The sequence below is a fragment of the Geotrypetes seraphini genome, chromosome 16, assembly GCF_902459505.1.
Source record: "Geotrypetes seraphini chromosome 16, aGeoSer1.1, whole genome shotgun sequence".
In the NCBI taxonomy this organism is placed as follows: Eukaryota; Metazoa; Chordata; class Amphibia; order Gymnophiona; family Dermophiidae; genus Geotrypetes; species Geotrypetes seraphini.
In genome coordinates this window covers 28,564,780-28,584,327 of record NC_047099.1, presented here as the reverse complement: position 1 = coordinate 28,584,327, position 19,548 = coordinate 28,564,780, and the positions used below count along the sequence as shown (strand labels likewise).

General features: G+C 45.3%; 1 protein-coding gene across 1 annotated transcript; it reads left to right on the top strand.

Annotated features, from left to right (window-relative positions):
- The first annotated feature begins 575 nt into the window (after positions 1 to 575).
- Positions 576 to 17,811, top strand: TM4SF5 (transmembrane 4 L six family member 5). The gene is made up of 5 exons (XM_033923596.1): positions 576 to 746; positions 7,311 to 7,391; positions 12,314 to 12,453; positions 15,664 to 15,856; positions 17,751 to 17,811. Exons 1-5 carry the CDS (start codon positions 576 to 578, stop codon positions 17,763 to 17,765), a joined length of 600 nt encoding a protein of 199 aa, XP_033779487.1. The 3' UTR covers positions 17,766 to 17,811.
- The last annotated feature ends 1,737 nt before the right edge of the window (positions 17,812 to 19,548 follow it).

Sequence of the window (19,548 nt, the reverse complement as noted above, 5' to 3'; positions counted from 1 at the left end):
ATGCGGAAAAGGAAGAGCTAAACTGTTAAGTTTAATATATACACGTATGTACATCTCTTATGGTACTTCCTGCTTTGATAACGTTATCTTTCTCCATTAATAATTACAATCTCTGTTCAATAGGATAAATGCAGCAGCCACTGCTCTGCACTTTGATCCTTTCAGTTAGTTGTGAGCAAACAAGGGTCTGGCCACAGCTGTTGAGTGATCCAAAGGTGTCAGAAAGAACCTAGGATAATGTAAAGCGCAGTACCGGGATCGGAACCTCGGCACCTTTGTTTCTGAGTAATCCTACCTGGGATCTCAGCTTCTCTGTGACTGTCTTTCGGTGGTCCCTGTTTCTCAGGACCTAAGCTGGGCTTCTGAGCTCTTCAGAGTCTTCTCTCAACATCTCTTGAGCTTTCGCGACTTATCTTGGTTCCTGGCTGTCATCTCTCTGTTGACTCATCTGAGCTCTCAGCCTCTCCACTGTTGCCTACTAGTGTTGTGTAGGAACTTGCATGATCTCCCTACAGTTGTCTCAGTGTTTTTGGGGGGGACGTTAAAGCGGAAGGGGTCGTTTTCTCGCAGACAAGATGTGCACCGGTAAATGTTCTCGTCTGGTTGGGCTGATCTTGATCCCCATGGCCTTCACCTGCATCATCGCCAACATTCTGCTCATGTTTCCAAACGCGAAAATAGAGTGGACGGATCACATCACTGTCCAGGTCTGGCTGATGGGAGGGATCGTAGGAGGAGGTCTTTTCGTAAGTCTTTCCTTTTAGTAAATATATTTACTAATCAAATTCATTGGCTACCTATCTAATACAAGTTCAGGAAGAATACTGTGGTTTACAGGATAGAAACCTTTCCACTGGACAGAGTAGGCTGGGGGTTCTCATTTATAGCAGAAGACTGCTCACTGTTACCATGAAGATTTTAAGAGACTTTACTGTGAGCGTATAGGTTAGGGTTACCATATGGCTCCCGAAAAAGGAGGACGGATTAAGACATCAGGGTTTTACTTCCTTCAATGGAGCCGTATGGTAACCCTACATGTGAGATGTTCAGAGCCGCTCAGTGTTACGCAGAGATAATTGGATAAGCCTATGTGGATATCCTCATGGCCTTTCAGTTTTACCTGTAGCCGCAAATTGTGGTTCTCAGCCGGAGCCAGATCCTGGAATCTTTTGTTACACTTTGGGATTCCGGAATCTTGCTATTCTTTAGGATTCTGAATGGAATGTTGCTACTCCTTGGGTTTTGGCCAGGTACCAGTGACCTGGATTGGCCACTGTGAGGACGGGCTACTGGGCTTGGTCTGACAAAGTAAGGCTATCCTTACGTTATTATGTAATTCAACACAAAGCACTCATTCAGTTTTCCTATATCACCCTAATTTATTCCATTCTACATCACCCTCTTTCATCCTCCTGCCCTGCAGTACTTTGTTCTATTAACCCCCCCCCCCCCTTTTATAAAACCGCACTAGCGTTTCTAGCTCTGGTCATGGCGGTAACAGCTCTGACGCACGAACAGGTTAAGGGGGTAGGGCGGGGCATGACACAGGCCTAACTTGGCGTGGAAAATCTGGTAACCCTAGTGTTGGACTGACATCCTCACGATTTTTCTAATACAGTGGTGCCTCACACAATGAACTTAATTCGTTCCAGGAGCAAGTTTGTTATGCGAAAAGTTCGTTATGGGAAACGCGTTTTCCCATAACAATACATGTTAAAAAAAATTATTCGTTCTGCAGCATAAAATATGCTAAGATGACATAAAAAAAGATAAATTTGTCAAAATGGTGAAAATGGTGGTCTTGCTGAGGCCAAACTCTTTGACGAGGTCACACTGTTTTACCCCACATTCACTCCTTCTAATTATTTCCCGTTTCATTTCAACAGAAATCACCTTCCTGCTTTTTTTAGAAGCCATGATATATAAAAAATATTGAGTTTATCTTAAAAGGACGACTGTATACAGTGAGAGAGGGCAGAGTCTCAGCGGCAAAAACTGGGACTTAACTTTTCTTTTTTTTCTTTTTTTCTAGCATCGGGGAAGCGGCGAGAGTAGCTCCGCCCCCCCCCCCCCCAACGCATCAGCAGTAGGCGCCGGGCCCCTCCATAAAAGGAGGCGAGCCGACGGTCCGCCACTGCACAGGGAGCCAGGCGAAGGGCTGTGAGAGAGGGCAGTGCCTGCGCGGAAGGATGCAATACATCGGCAGCTCGGGCGACTTCGTTGTGTGAAACGAAGTTCGTTGTATGAATCAAGACATGAAGTTTGTTGTGTGCAGCGTTCGCTGTGCGAGGCGTTCATTATGCGAGGCACCACTGTATATACAGATTAAGCATTGCCTTCATAAATCTTACCCACATACTCTGCAAATTTTGTCAGATCAGGAACCCATCCTTTATAATGTAAACACGCGCTTACACCCTTTCCCAAGACTGTGGTGCAGTTTTTAGCACTGGCCACGGCGGTAGCAGCTCCGAAGCTCAAAGAATTCCTATGAGCGTCGGAACTGGTATCGCCATGGCCGGCGCTAAAAACTGCACCACAGTTTTGTAAAAGGATGAGGGGGGGGAATAATGCGGGCCGGGCTGCATAGGCCCCATTTCATTTCTAAAATCTATTCTCATCTCCAGGTAGGTCATTATCCTACCCCCTTATCAATCCAATCTATCTGGGAAAATGAACTTCACATCATTCTATCACATGCTCAATGGAAGTATTTCTGGAAGCTTAGTCATAAACCTGTTAATTCTGCACCTATTCAGCAAATATTATTTTATATTAGCCATAAAGTCATTTGAACTCTTCTATGAGCTCAGAAAATATGTCAAAGTACAAATGTGTCTCAGCAGTGTTGGAATTGTCATGACACTGTTGTATAATTGTTCACTGCTATATCAGCATTGGGCAAGTGTTTGGGGAAAACTGTAGTAGAACCCATAGGCAGCGGAACGCTGTTTTGTTTGGAGGGGGGGTCCCAGGAGCTCTGCCCTGGCGCACTCCCGAGTCCTCCACCCACCTCCTCCCGGCGCTTTAGTTTTAAATCTTCAGTAGCCGCCGTGAAGTGTCCACAAGCAGGCCTGCCCCCGGAAGTAGAACGAAGGGTTCCGGGGCAGGTCTGGTGTTTGGCGCTGTGTGGTGGCTGCACAGTGGCTGCGCAAAGATTTTAAAAACAAACACCGAGAGCGGGGCGGGCGGGAGGGCTACAACAGCGACCGAGAAGGGGGGGGGGAGGACATGGCCCCTGTGGCCTGCCCTGTTCTGACGCCTACAGTAGAACCAACATAGAACCTCATTTGAAAAGGGCCCACACTGACATAAAAGCGCTTATTTTTATTACTTCGGTAAACAGGAAACCAGAATCACGGGGAACCTCCCCCCCCCACAAAGTCTCACAGAACTTTGCTGACACGCAAATAAAGCCCAGAGTTCATGCTACATCTTCAACTCTCTATATTTTAATTGCACAATTATTTTTTTTATATATACTTCTGTGAAGTCCCTAATCTGGTCATAAAATTTTTCATTCTGAATGTGAACACAGTGGGAAACTGTAGTGCAACTTACAATACAGTACATCCTGTCCTTCCACATAGCGTTACAGAGGTACGGGGTAGAGGTTTGCACGGGAACAGGAATCGCGGGAATCCCACGGGTCCCGCGGGGGTCCTGCGGGAATCCCCCCTACCCCACGTGACTCCCACAGGGACCCCCCTCTGACCCACGGGACTCCCACGGGGACCCCCCTCTAGCCAATGGGGATGGAAGACTTTGGAAGCAGGGTTCGTCCATATAATATAATGGACACGTCAGCCTTAGTAAAAGAGGGGGTTTATAAGTTAATTACCTGAACAGAAAACAAAAAAAGGGTTTCACCAAAGAGATTCCACAAGGAAAACAGCAGCGCAAACACAAAAGAAACTGTGGTCTTGATGATCCTGTCAGAAGTAATTGCCGTTTTTATGGGGACGGGCGGGGATGGAAGTAATTCCTTGCGGAGATGGGTAGGGACAGAGAGGATCCTGGCGGAGACGGGTGGGGATGGAGAGGATCCTGGTGGGGACGGGTGGGGACGGAGAGGATCCTGGTGGAGACGGGTGGGGATGGAGAGGATCCTGGTGGGGACGGGTGGGGACGGAGAGGATCCTGGTGGAGACGGGTGGGGACGGAGAGGATCCTGGTGGAGATGGGTGGGGATGGAGAGGATCCTGGCGGGGACGGGTGGGGACGGAGAGGATCCGGGCAGGGAACATAAGAACATAAGTAATGCCTATGCTGGGTCAGACCTGAGGTCCATCATGCCCAGCAGTCCGCTCACGCGGCGGCCCAACAGGTCCAGGACCTGTGCAGTAATCCTCTATTTATACCCCTCTATCCCCTTTTCCAGCAGGAAATTGTCCAATCCTTTCTTAAGCCCCTGTACTGTACTCTGCCCTATTACGCCCTCTGGAAGCGCATTCCAGGTGTCCACCACTCGTTGGGTAAAGAAGAACTTCCTAGCATTCGTTTTAAATCTGTCCCCTTTCAACTTTTCCAAGTGTCCTCTTGTTCTTTTATTTTTCGAAAGTTTGAAGAATCTGTCCTTCTCTACTCTCTCTATGCCCTTCATGATCTTATAAGTCTCTATCATATCCCCTCTAAGTCTCCTCTTCTCCAGGGAAAAGAGACCCAGTTTCTCCAATCTCTCAGCATATGAGAGGTTTTCCATCCCTTTTATCAAGCGTGTCGCTCTCCTCTGAACCCTCTCGAGTAACGCCATATCCTTCCTAAGGTACGGAGACCAATATTGGACGCAGTATTCCAGATGCGGGCACACCATCGCCCGATACAATGGCAGGATAACTTCTTTTGTCCTTGTTGTAATACCCTTCTTGATTATGCCTAGCATTCTATTTGCTTTCTTAGCGGCCGCTGCGTACTGTGCCATCGGCTTCATTGTCATGTCCACCATTACCCCCAAGTCCCTTTCTTGGTTACTCTCATTCAATAATATCCCTCCCATCGTATAGTTGTACCTTGGGTTTCTGTTTCCAACATGCAATACTTTACATTTCTCAACGTTGAACTTCATCTGCCATCTTGCCGCCCATTCCCCCAATTTGTTCAAGTCCCTTTGCAATTCTTCGCATTCCTCTTTAGTCCCAGCTCCACTAAATAGTTTTGTATCGTCCGCAAATTTTATTATCTCACACTTCGTGCCTGTTTCTAGATCATTTATGAATATATTAAATAGCAGCGGCCCGAGCACTGAGCCCTGCGGAACACCACTCGTGACCCTCATCCAGTCCGAGTAGTGGCCCTTCACCCCTACCCTCTGTTTCCTACCCGCCAACCAGTTCTGATCCATCTATGTACGTCTCCGTCCACTCCATGGTTCTTCAGTTTCCGGAGTAGACGTTCGTGAGGCACCTTGTCAAAGGCTTTTTGGAAATCAAGGTATATGATGTTTATGGGGTCTCCTCTGTCCATCCGTTTATTAATTCCTTCGAAGAAGTGCAATAAGTTCGTTAGGCACGATCTCCCCCTGCAGAAACCATGTTGGGTTGTTATCAAAAGTTTGTTTCTTTCCAAATGTTCATCGATGTGTTCTTTAATCAGTGCTTCCGCCAGTTTCCCCGGAACCGAGGTCAAACTCACTGGTCTGTAGTTTCCCGGGTCACCTCTTGACCCCTTTTTAAAGATGGGCGTGACATTGGCTATCTTCCAATCCTCCGGGACCTGTTTTCAAGGATAGGTTGCAAATTTGCTGCAGTAGTTCCGCTATCTCCTCCTTTAATTCCTTCAGAACCCTGGGATGGATTCCGTCCGGACGGGCAGGGACAGAGAGGATCCTGGCGGGGATGGGTGGGATTTCTGTCCCCACGCAACTCTCTAGTACGGGGTTGAGAACCTCTACTATAAACTCCTCACCTAACTGGGAGACACAGTCATGGCCTACTCATGCCCCGCCTACCTGTATGCCCCCTCACAGACACTATGGGCTCCTTTTACTAAGCTGCATTAGGGCTTTAAAGCCGCGCGCGCTAGACGTTATTGCCAGCATTGAGCTGGCGTTAGTTCTAGCCACGTAGCGCGGGGGTTGGTGCGCGCTAATCTGCTGCGTGCGCTAAAAACGCTAGCGCACCTTCGTAAAATAGTATCTAATACACTTAGGCACCAATCTATCAATTCCGTGGCGCCTTTGATGCAGGGTTACCAGACGTCCGGATTTAACCCGGACACGCCCGCTTTTTAGAGGACTGTCCGGGCGTCCTGACGTCTTTTCAAAACCCGGAACTTCGCCCGGGTTTTGAAAAGCTTTGAGCTCGGGGCCGTGACCTGGAGGGCATCTGTGCACGCGGTGATGTCCCGCGCGCACATGCTCGGAGGCCCTCCAGACGCAGCTCCGAGCTTAAGGAGAAGAGGTTTGGGGGGGGGCGTGGCTGGGGTGAAATGGGGCGTGACTTGGGCAGGACAGGGCCGGGTAGAAATGGGTGGGGCTAGGGGGGTGGGGGGCTTCACGTCCGGATTTTACTGTTGTAAAATCTGGTAACCCTATTTTAACGCATGTAAGCGGTGCCTTCCCCCGGGGAGGGGGGGGTCACTTTACAGAACTGGCCCCTTACTTTCCTTTATAGAATAAAGGGCAAATTCTATAAGAAGCGCCCAAAAGTTAGGCACTGTTCAACGCGATCCGAGTAGAATTAGGTGCTGTTTAGTGAATCGCGCCGAGCGGCACCTATTTTGGAGATGCCCAATACATAGGCCAGCTCTGGGCACAGCTAAAATTTAGGCGCCTGTGGGAGCGCTTAAGCACGCTTAGGAGCAGCGGTTCTGCAACGGAGCCACGCCCACGCCTAACGTGTATAACGCCTATTTTTTTTTTGAAGGCCGCCTAAATTTTATATTCTACAAATCAAGGTGAATAAACCCCTGTTTTAGATATTACTGTATATACTAACAGACGGCCGCATATCGTTATATGTAATGATCGATGAACGCTTGTTATTTATTTAGATCAATGCTGTCTTGTTAAGTATTTAGATCAATGGTGTCTTGTTAAAATGTTTATTTTATTTTTATTTTTCCTCTAACTCTACTTTTCACTTCTCTATTACCCTCCAGGTACTTTAGTTAGATTGTGAGCCTTCGGGACAGTAAGGGAATTTTTCAAGTACCTTTCTTATTTCTAATCTTAATGTATATTTTCTGTAAACCGCTTAGAACCTAACGGATGTAGCGGTATATAAGAAATAAATTACATTAAATTACATTATTGTACAGAATGACAGATCAGTATGTTACACGATACGTAAAACGATGTCTTCTTTCCCAAGGTCCTGTGTCCAGGTTGTGCTGCAGTCAGGGCCGGAGGGAAAGGCTGCTGTGGAGCCGGTTGCTGTGGAAACCGATGCCGGGTAGGCCCTGTTCCTCTCTAGTCATAAATCAATAATGAGATAATAATTAACCGCCTTTACAAGCTTTCACGTACTTCAGTGGAGCCTTACTATTCCCATCGTTGCCTTAACCCATTGTCTCTCACTTATCAGTATTTCTTCCGTTGCTGTCTATACACACACAACGCTAAACAAGAGGCGCTTTAGCCTATCGGTCAGGACAGAGAGCCAACTGAGACACCCTAATTCACACTTCTGTACGCCGGCTTTAAACTTGGTGGTATTCTTTACTAGCCAACTATTTTAAGAACATAAGAATTGCCGCTGCTGGGTCAGACCAGTGGTCCATCGGGCCCAGAAGTCCGCTCACGCGGCAGCCCTTAGGTCAAAAACCAGCGCCCTATTTGAGTCTAGCCTTACCTGGGTACGTTCTGGTTCAGCAGGAACTAATCTAACCTTTTCTTGAATCCCTGGAGGGGGTTCCTGAAAAAGGGACGCATCAAGTTCCGGAAACCAAGCCTGGTCGAACCTTTAATCGAGGTTTACGCAAATAATTCAAGTTTCAAGTTTTATTTTAAAAATTTTATACCGCTCAGTCAAACTTCTACTCAGGGTACAAATAATTTTAAAAAATGGGGAGTTAGTTGGACAACACACCAAAAAAAACAGGGGAAACAAAACCACAGACTCAAAAGCACAGAACCAAAGTGGAATTGTCCCAATCACAATGGTGCACACTAAACAAAAGTGTCCTTCAACTCATCTGATAGATCCAAACGCCTTTATTCATCCAAAGCCTCATAAATTCATCCAATGACTCAATGACCCGACATGTACATGTTTTGGCCTAATCGGCCTGCCTCAGGAGTCTTGTGAGTCTTCGATGGGTGAATTTGAAAAAAACGTATGGCATACAGAGATACACTCACCCTCCAAATGCGGCTGCTATGGTAAAAGTCGTAAAGCAGTGAAAATCGCTGCGACAATGCTCCTGAGGCAGGCCGGTTCGACCGAAACAAGTGCATGTCGGGTCATTGAGTCATTGGATGAATTTATGAGGCTTTGGATGAATAAAGGCGTTTGGATCTATCAGATGACTTGAAGGACACTTTTGTTCAGTGCGCACCATTCTGACTGGGACAATTCCACTTTGGTTCTGTGAGTCAGTTTGGACAATACATAGACAAACAGGAGCGCGAGGGGAAAATGGGAAGAAGTGCAATAGTCAGAGGAAAGTGAACAAGAAAGGAAAGACACGTTAGGAGGGGGGGATCTGAATAACTATGATCAGAAAAAGTTTAGCCCTAATAAAGGCAGTTCGGTTCTTGAAATAAGAATGTTTTTAACTTGTTTTTAAGATGAGAAAGGGATACTTCTAAACGAAGATGGTTAGGGATGGAGTTCCAAAGAGAAGGGGGGGGGGGGATTACAGCAAAATTGTTAGATCTATAATAGAACTGATTGTAGCCTCGCTATAATCTACTCTACACGGCATGAAGATATAAGCCAAGTGCTATTTTGTCCCGTTCTCTTGCTGAGGAGGGCTGGTCTTTACAGAGCGCCATACTGTTTCTAAGAAACAACACACTTATTGATTTTGAATGATTGATTATCGTCACTGTTTAATTTGTTGGCGTGCCCTATGACGGTGGGCGGCCGGAAGTGAGTTGTATCTCCTTCACATTCAGCTCTTACGGTTAAGCGCTGGAGTGGTTACATTAGTGCACTCCGCCTTGCTTATTCCGTCACACTGAGGACACCTCGTATTCACTATTTATAATTACTTTTTTGGCTCACTGTCCTGACCGATAGACTACAGCTGCTCTTATTTATTTATTTAAAAAATTTCTAGACCGTTTTAAGCCACAACGGTTTGCAAAATCTGTCATACGCTGAGAGATTGGAGAAACTGGGTCTCTTTTCCCTGGAGAAGAGGAGACTTAGAGGGGATATGATAGAGACTTACAAGATCATGAAGGGCATAGAGAGAGTAGAGAGGGACAGAAAGAGAGACAGAGAGAAATAGAGAGAGAGAGAGAGATATAGAAAGAAAGAGAGAGAGAAAGGGAGAGAGAGATGTAGAGAAAGATTGGAGAAGCTGGGTCCCTTTTCCCTGGAGAAGAGGAGACTTAGAGGGGATATCATAGAGACTTACAAGATCATGAAGGGCATAGAGAGAGTAGAGAGGGACAGAAAGAGAGAGAGAAAGAGAGACAGAGAGAAATAGAGAGAGAGAGAGAAAAGGAGAGACACAGAAATAGAGAGAAAGAGAGAGAGATAGATAGATAAAGATTGGAGAAACTGGGACTCTTTTCCCTGGAGAAGAGGAGACTTAGAGGGGATATGATAGAGACTTACAAGATCATGAAGGGCATAGAGAGAGTAGAGAGGGACAGAAAGAGAGAGAGAAAGAGAGACAGAGAGAAAAAGAGAGAGAGAGAGAGAGAGAGAGAGATAGAAAGAAAGAGAGAGAGAAAGAAAGGGAGAGACACAGAAATAGAGAGAGAGAGAGAGAGAAAGAGAGAGAGAGATAGATAGATAAAGATTGGAGAAACTGGGACTCTTTTCCCTGGAGAAGAGGAGACTTAGAGGGGATATGATAGAGACTTACAAGATCATGAAGGGCATAGAGAGAGTAGAGAGGGACAGATTCTTCAAACTTTCGTAAAATAAAAGAACTAGAGGGCACTCGGAAAAGCTGATAGGGGATAGATTCAGAACGAATGCTAGGAAGTTCTTCTTTACCCGTGTGGTGGACACCTGGAATTCGCTTCCAGAGGACGTAATAGGGCAGAGTACGGTACTGGGGTTTAAGAAAGGATTGGACAATTTCCTACTGGAAAAGGGGATAGAGGGATATAGATAGAGGATTACTGCACAGGTCCTGGACCTGTTGGGCCGCCGCGTGAGCGGACTGCTGGGTGCGATGGACCTCAGGTCTGACCCAGCAGAGGCATTGCTTATGTTCTTAAAAGCGTTGCATACATAAATTTTTACAACAAATAAACACAAGTAATCAAATCCCTCGGAAGATCAGTAAGAAGGGAAAATCACTACTTAAAGAAACGCATTTACAAACAATTGTGTTTTAAGCAGTTTTCTAAATGTCCTCCAATCACTACATTTCCGTATTGGCCCCACGAGGGAGTTCCACAGTCTTACTCCTGCACGGCAAAAGGTCATTGCATTGGTTTCCACGTATTTTGGATTAGCGTTCGCTTTCAGCAGCGGAGAATTTTCAGAGCACAATGATCTTTTTTGGTGGGTAACTTGTTCTTGTAATCCTGTTCTTAAAGAATTCAGGGGTCGTACCGTATAAGAACTGATGACAAATCATCACTGCTTTATACTGAATTCTAAATGCAACAGGTCGAAGAGAAGATGTAGTATGTTCATATCTCGACTTTCCTGTTATCAATCTGGCCGCTGCATTTTGAACCACCTGCAATGCCCTGCACCTGGGTTCAAGTACCGCCGTCCGGTACCTTGGCAGCAATTGAGATATTTTTGATTCATATACACACACAACAGCAGAATCCCAGTTACACATTCCCTTTTTCAGATGAAGGTTCCAGATCTTTTCAGGTTCTTTTCCTTAACCCAATCACTATTACTACTACTACTGGTAATTATTTCTATAGCGCTACCAGACGCATGCAGCGCTCCACAAAGTCACAAAGAGTAAGAAAACAGTCCCTGCTCCAAAGAGCTTCCAATCTAAACAGCCAAGACAGACAAACAGGACGTCATGGATCCAGTTAAGAGGAACGGTTAATCAGCTGGCTGGGTTGGAGGGCTGAGGGGAGTGCAGGACAACCGAGCCATTGTGACATCACTGATGAGGTTGGCTCTTATTGGTGGAATGAGGCATTATGACATCACAAGCTCAGCTCTGCTTCCCAAAGACTAGAACTCTTCACACGACTACTACTTCTGTTAATTATTTCTATAGCGCTACTAGACGCACGCAGCGCTGTGCGGAGTCACAAAGAAAGACAGTCCCTGCTCGAAAGAGCTTCCAATCTAAACAGGCAAGACAGACAAACAGGACGTCATGGATACAGTTAAGAGGAACGGTTAATCAGCGGGCTGGGTTGGAGGGCAGAGGAGTAGAGTTAAGGATTGAAGACTATATCAAAAAGATGGGTTTTCAGTCTGCTTTTAAACACGGTTAGGGGTTTGACGGACAAACTCGGATCATTTATTCCAGGCATGGGGGCAGCTAGATGAAAGGAACGAAGTCTAGAATTGGCAGTAGAGGAGAAGGGTACAGCTAAGAGTGGCTTATCTGAGGAACGGAGTTCTCTGGGAGGTGACTAAGGAGAGAGAAGCGAGGAGAGATATTGAGGGGCAGCAGAATGAACACCCTTGTAGGTCGGCAATAAGATCTTGAACTGTATGCGATGGCAGATAGGGAGCCAGTGAAGTGACTTAAGGAGAAGGGTGACATGAGCATAGCAAGGTTGGTAGAAGATGAGTCGTGCAGCAGAGTTTAGCTTGTAGGGGGAGTGGCGGCACTGTGGGAGACCAGTTAGGAGTAGATTGCAGTAATCTAACGCGTGCGGTCACGAGAGCTTGGACAAGGGTATTGTGCTCAGAAAGGAAGGGGCGAATCACTCCCTCTCCTCGTCCTTGAAAAGTAGAATTTCTTGGAAATGTCATGTGATAATACATTTATTTCTTTTTCAATGATTCTCAAAATGCTATATGGCAATGCTAAAAATAGCAAAAGAATCTCGGTCATTGATCTCATTGCTGCCCTCACACACTGCGATGGGGTTTCACTCATTCGTCGCATCAGTGCCTTCGCATCTTTGCAGTGGGGTTTCAGTCCTTCCTCCTATTAATGCTTTTTCATACTATGCGTACGATGGAATCTCACTTGTTGAGACATAGCATAGATGTATTTTACTGCTGATATGATAGCATTTTCTTCCTCATAGATGCTGCGATCTGTATTCTCCTCAGTTTTTGGAGTGCTAGGAAGCTTTTACTGCCTTGTTGTCTCCTCCACGGCACTGGCTGATGGTCCATTATGTGCCATTTCATCTGGCGAATGGGTGTATCCTTTCAAGACCATAAAGTAAGAAGGCCTACATTTACGAGAGAGGGGTCATTAATAAACATCTTATAGGTGCCTCACAGATGAAAGGCGGGAAGAGAAGCAGGATGTATTCAACTGGAATATTTTCCCAGTGTCTTGTATACATGGCAATTATGATCTACCACATTACAAGGGCAATTCTTTTTTTTAACGAATATTTTATTAATTTTCCAAAAGACTTAACAGTGCAATATACATATTAACAATCAGAGAATAAAGCACAAAACGCACATTTACCTTATAAATATATACATACAGTATCTTTGTCCCACCCACCCTTCTATTAAGTAATTAATAAACCAATAATGAATGCATATTTATACTTTCTAAATATTTATCTAATATAATACTAAAGTATTCCCTCCCTCCTCCCAACCACCCTGGATGTGAATAGAAGTAAACCAAATTAAAGAAACAATCCAGTTATGCTGCATTCATAAAAGATGTCAAATGGTTCCCAAACCAATTTAAATATATGACCATGTCCTAATAAATCCGCATTCATTTTTCTCATTTTTATATGTGGAGCATAAATTTGCCCACCTAAAAGAGAAATTAAGACGATCATGATCTTTCCAGTTATGCGTTATCATCTGTATAGCAATCCCCGTCATGACTAAAAAAAGACGACTTTTATAATGATCTTTGGGAGGTTTAACATGTAATAATATTCCGCATATGACCAGCTCATATGTTAATGGGAATGAAAATTCAAGTATTGCATTAATCTGTCCCCATATCGACAGTTGGGTACGTCTGCAAAGCTTGCTTTTGTGCGTTTTTCATGTGGACGTTTTTATTTTTGAAAATGGCCAAAAAAGATAAGACGTCCTAAGGACCAAAACATCTACATAGGTCATTTTCAAAGATAAAAGATAAGACGTCTGACTGTTTTGAAAATGCTCCCAATATTTCAGTGTGAAGGAAAAATACAAACGTGCAAAAGCTGCTGACATTTATAGGGATCCTCAGACCACCCCTCTTCAAATTCGCCTGCCTCTGCTTCAAAACCTTAACCGGCTCATCCCCGATATACCTGTCACGCCACTTTGCATTCCCAGGCTCCAACCGTACACGCAATGCCCACCTGTTGGCCTACCCCTCCCCAAAAGGATGTATCTACAAAAGATTCCTGGACAAAACCCTCTCTTTCCAAGCTGGCAGATGGACTGACTGCCTGACCACCCTCATCTCTCTTGCCCCATCTTACCTATCCTTCAGGAAATCTTTCAAATCATACCTCTTTGATAAATTTCTCTAACTCCCTCCCCCCCCCCCCAATTCACTAATCTCTACCCCGCCTCCCTTCCTTCCCTTCCTCTCCCTTCTAATCTACCTAACTCTTATCCCCCGGTGTTTCCTCTCCTCTTTCTGCTCTCCCTTGCAACTGTTATTGGATTATTTTGTAATTATTACTAGTTATATTATACACCTGAAATCTAACTTGCTGTATCTTGCTGCATATGTACACTCTCTTCTCCTGTAAACCGCTCGGAACTGTTTTGTGGTATTGCGGTATACAAAAATAAAGTTATTATTATTATTAATAATGTAACTCAAGGTGGTATCAATCCTCATTGATCCCAACGGTGTAAGCTTGACAATATTGATTTTACTTTGAATATTCTTCACTTATGCATTTTTCTTATGTTTTTCTTATACGTTTCATAAATGGTATTAGTGTTACTTAGTTTACCCTCTCTTCTACGAAACCGCACTGGCGGGTTATAGTGCGGGGAGCCACACTGAATCACCCGTGCTGCTCCCGATGTTCTTAGAAACTCAATGAGCGTCGGGAGCAGCGCAGGCCATTCAGAGCAGCTCTATGCGCTAAAATCCACTTGCGCAGTTTCGTAGAAGAGGGGGTTACTTTTATCCCCTTGCCAATGCATTTTGTACTTCTTTATCAAGGACGGGGACATGTAACTGAAAGTCTGTCAGGACTATACACAGACTACTATCATGGCACAAAGCGCCAGACTCTGCTCATGTGTACACCCGCCTCCAACTATGTGCCATCCTAAGTAGGCGCCATTTTTTTTTTTTTTTAAACCACATAGCTGAATATCCGCATTTACCTCTTTGTAATTGGGGGTCAGGAACGATCCATGCATGCTTTTGCCCCAAAAGTTCCCAGCTTCAAAATGACTACTTCAGTACTATTGCTAGGGGGGGGGGGTGCAGGCATCCAAGGGGATTGAAGAATGAGAAGCCAAAGAGTGGGGTTCTTGTTTGCTTGGAAAGGGAATCAGTCATGGGGAGCTCTTTGTTAATGGCCCCTATAAGAAGCTCTCCCAGAGGAATTTTCTACTTTTGCGTTAGTGACTGAATGCTCTCAAGGGGAAGATAACTTCACCCAGTGGCGTAGCAAGGGTGAGAGGCGCCCCTCCCCCTCCCTCATCTCCACTCCCCCCTCTTCTGCACACGCACCCCCTTCCCTTCCCCCGCACCCTCTAACTGTTCACCGCCACACGCAACAAGAACTTCAATGTGCTCTTCGCAAGCCCGTCATCTCTCCCGCTGACACCACTGCCTATGCGCAGCACCCACGAGAGATGGCGTGGTAGTGAGGAGCGTGTTAAAAGTTCTCGCTCGTGGTGGTGAACAACCAGAGGCGCAGGGGGAGGGAAGGGGGTGCACATGTGGCACGGGGAAGAGTGGGAGGAGGTGGGGCGGAGAGGTGAAGGGGTGCCCGCGTTCCCACCAACATGGCTCCCAGGGCAGACCATCACCCCACACCCACACCCTTACTATGCCACTGTCACCACCCCAAGGTAGCATTCTCTTTCCATGAATGACACAGCTGGTGAGTTTAAACATAAGCTGCTTTAATCAACCAATATCCCACCTTAAATCCCCAGAAAAACTCTACCGGCTCCTTTGATCCGACTTCCATGTTGCTACTCTCAGACGATGAACTCCCTTCCTTATTTACGAACCTCCCTTTTCGGTTAGGTCCTCTTAATTCCCTCTCTGCGATCTTCCAGTCTCTCGGTTCTCTTCTCTTTTACTGTAGCTCGCTGACGCTTCTCAGCCCCTTTTATGTAAACCGCTTTGAACCGAAAGGCACTCATGGTATATAAATAAAGATTTATGTTATGTTATGTTGTTTTGCATACTAATACAAGTTTTTACCAATTAATGTGATTTATCGGTCCATCCATCCCACACTCTTTCTTTTTTACACAGTGAGAGTTATCTGACCAACCAGACCACCTGGATCACGTGCAAGAAACCTGAAAACATTGTCCTGTGGAACATTGTCCTCTTCTCCATCCTGCTGGGGCTCAGCTGTCTAGAGCTCTTCCTCTGTGCAGTCCAAGTAGTGAATGGATGCCTAGGGGTCTTCTGTGGAGACTGCCGGAAGAAAGGGCGTAATGAGGTAAATGACAAGAATAACTCGGTGCCGTAAGATAATAGATGTTGGCGGTTAAGGGCCATTTGTCACTCTGCCTACATCAGTCTAGTTAAAGAGATCTCGCTCTAGCAAGCTTGGTCATTTACGCTGGTTGAGCTATGGCCATCATCCTTCTTGTTGCTACCGTGAACTCTATTACGTCAAACTCTGGATGCTGAGAGGATGGTAAACCTCAGTGTTCTCCCCAGAAATTTTTTCTAGCCGGGTGGCACAAAAAAATAGCCAGGTGGGACGGGACGGGGAAATATGTTGGTGCAAATTTGATGCTATGCAAATTAACCCTCCCTGCTTACAGTGAAGGAGTAGGAGTGGGGAAGAGGGTTGGCCCACGACCTGGAACGCTATGAAAGTTACCCCTCCCTGCTCACGGTGAAGGAATAGGGTAGGGGTGTCCAACCTTTTGGCTTCCCTGGGCCACATTGGACAAAAAAATTTTCTGGGGCCACACAAACACCAACACTAGCTGATGAGCTAAAAAAAAAAAAGGCTGAGGAGGTCCCAAATTTGCAATCACTAATATAGAAGATGTATATATCTAATAATAAACCTTCATTAAAGGGACACTGTGGAGAGGAACCCAAAAAAGCAGTAATTCTTACCCTGACTGAGTGATCCTCCACGTACACCACTGACAGTGGGAGCAGCCACAGGCTTCCGCATCCCCACTCTGATGAGCTGGGATGCGCGTTCCTGGTTCTCCCATTCACTTCTATTACAGCTATGGTGAGCCTCTTCAGAGGTGAGCCTCATCAGGGCAGGGATGCTGAATCAGCTGTCAGCAGCGTACGTGGAGGATCGTTTAATCAGGGTAAATATTAATGCTTTTTGGGGCCTCCTCCCTGCCCCTCACCCCCTTGGTTTTCATGTATGCATGAAAGCAGGGGCAGCTTGAGGATATTGCCTTTGGCTGCAAAGCTTGGAGATTTTGAGTTGCCAGACTGGAGGAAGATGTCTTCAGTTGGCAGGGCTTGGGTATTTATAAATTGCACTCAGGTAGGGAAAAACTTTGATGCCCCTCCACTAATTTTGGGCTCCAGTCCCTCCCCCAAATCAGCTGTATATGACTACGCCACTGAATACAAAAATAATTGTGATGCACCTATCCCAAAGCTAACATATTCCAGTTAATAAATTCAGAATAAAACAATTTTTTCTACCCTATTGTCTGGATGTTTTGTTTTTCCATCATCTTGGTCCCAGTTTCTCTTTCTGCTTTTTGTCGATCTTCTACCAATTCTCTTTCCAATGTCCGCTGTCCAGTTTTTCTCCTCTTCTCAATACTGTTCCATTCTTTCCTTATGCATGTCTCCAACGTATTGATTTTTCCCTTTCAGCCTTCTTAACTTTTTCTCTTTTTTGCCTCTGTCCACTCATATCTAAGTTCAAATCAGGACTTAAAACATTTTTATTTACAGATGCTTATAACTCTTAGGATTTTTTAAAATACAGATCTATGGCGCATCTTGATCCCCGCTGCTTTGGTGTTTCCCCTCTTTTCCTTCTATATAAAAATTGTATTTCCTCTCCTCTTCCTTTTCTGTTTTCTGTATAAGACATATTTACATACCATTTACTATTTTTTATATATAAATTTTCTTTTGCTGTACACCGCTTAGATTTTCCTAGATCCCCTTATATTTCCTCTAAGCCTCCTTCCCTTCCACATCATATCATGACCTCCTTGCATTTGGCACCTTCTTGTACTTGACTGAAGGTAGCTAGATGTTTGACGGTTTCTTTCATGTCTCCCTTTTCGTTCTTATCTCCTTAGAGTACATTATGAATACGTTAAACCTTGAACAACTTTGGTAGGTCTTCTCTGAATAGCTTCTATAATTTCTTTCTTGTGTTTTCACAGGATGAAGGCTTGTGAGGATGCTGCACATTCCACATCTATCGCTTGGAGGGTAGACGATCGACTTGCCATGATTCTCCGGCATCTCTTCATCTTTGCTTTTGGTTCATTATCTTTCTTATATGGATTTTCACTTGTTTATTCTTCTAGCAGTTAATATCCCCCCCCCCCCGTGTATAAATGATACATTTACCCCCTCTTTTATGAAACTGCGATAGCAGTTTCTATTGCGGGGAGCCGTGCTGAAAGGCCCACACTGCTCCTGACGCTCATAGGAGTTCAATAAGCGTTGGAAACAGCGTAGGCCATTCAGCGCGGCTCCCCGCGCTAGAAACTGCTATCACAGTTTCATAAAAGGGGGCCTTAGTTAATAACATAGCGAAGATAATTTAAGAAAACAAACAGATGACTAGGTCCGTGCATTTTTTAAAAATTCTAATTTTTTTTATTTTTATTTTTTTTTAAAGGCTCGGTAAATATAAAGCCTTTTCTAAAATATATATAGCATAGCCAAAGAAACTGTGCATTTGGTGGGATGCATCTTAGAAGTCACTGTCCAAAACCAGAGCAACTTCACTTGGGGCTTTGCAAATGTTTAGCAGTTTTGCTACCTAGGCGTGAGTCCAGATTTAGTAAAATTGCACATCTGAGAGGAACCAAAATGAACTTTGAAACACCATCTTGGCATTTTGAGGTGGTTTTAACCATCTTGGAGGTAAGCACAATTGTCACCTCAGGCTCTCCTCCAAAGCCCAAGTCCACAGGAGAAGTTAGCCAACAGTTATGGATGACTTGAAACAGGTGTAAAGACTTGTGGGGGAATTTTTCTGGATAAATGCATATTGCCAGTCTAAAATACAGAAAGATTGTCCAAATGCTACCTGGAATATACCTCCTTGCAATCTCTTCCTGCCACAACATATGTACAAATAATGCCTTTTCCCTAAAAGATATTGCTAAAGCAGAATAAGGACTAGATTCACTAAGTTCACCGATCGTGTCCCGACCAGTTTGTGAGCGTTCCCCGACACCAACCCGATTCACTAACCTTTTGTCCGATCAATCTCCCACCCAATCCGATCCGCCCATGCAAATGAGGGGAAATGGCATGCATAAGTAGGAAGGCAGCGACTCACTAAACAGAAGAAGAAACACCGATTGGGGCATTGGGCTTGCTGAGGACCAGTCCCTGCCGACTCTCCAGCTCTCTGTCACCCTGAAATCCCAGTAAATCCCCATTTGATCTGCTAAAAAAGCGCAGTGCAGTGCGAGCCTGTGGTTTTAACCCGCGGGTTAAAAGCGTGTTCTGTTCCACATAATCTGGCTGCACCTAGGCCAAATTGAAATGATTCCTTATTAATGTCCCCTCGTAGGGCCAGCTAAACTGCAGCCACCACTCCCCCCTTCGACCTCCCTTGTGCTAAGACCTAGCGCATGTGCAAATCGCATCTACAACCAACAAGGGTGATCTGCGCCTGCGTCTCGATCGCTCCGTGGGATCGCTGTAGGGCATGCGTCCGATCACCTCATTTGCAAGCTGAAGCTGTTGTGAATCGGTCGCTCAGCAAGACTCGGCCACGGATCGCCCAACAACGGTGAGTTTAGTGAATCTAGGCCTAACTTAGCTGGGTTCAAAAGTTACTCACAATGATGCAGGTCATGCTGGTTGAAAAGTCCTTTAGTTGGAGAGGAGATTGCGTTGCGCATGTTTCAGTGACGGGCCGAAGAGAAGAGAGAGGGAGACATGGTTCCAACGTTGGTCCGATGGAAATAGAGAGAGAGCATGGGTGAATCTTCTGGT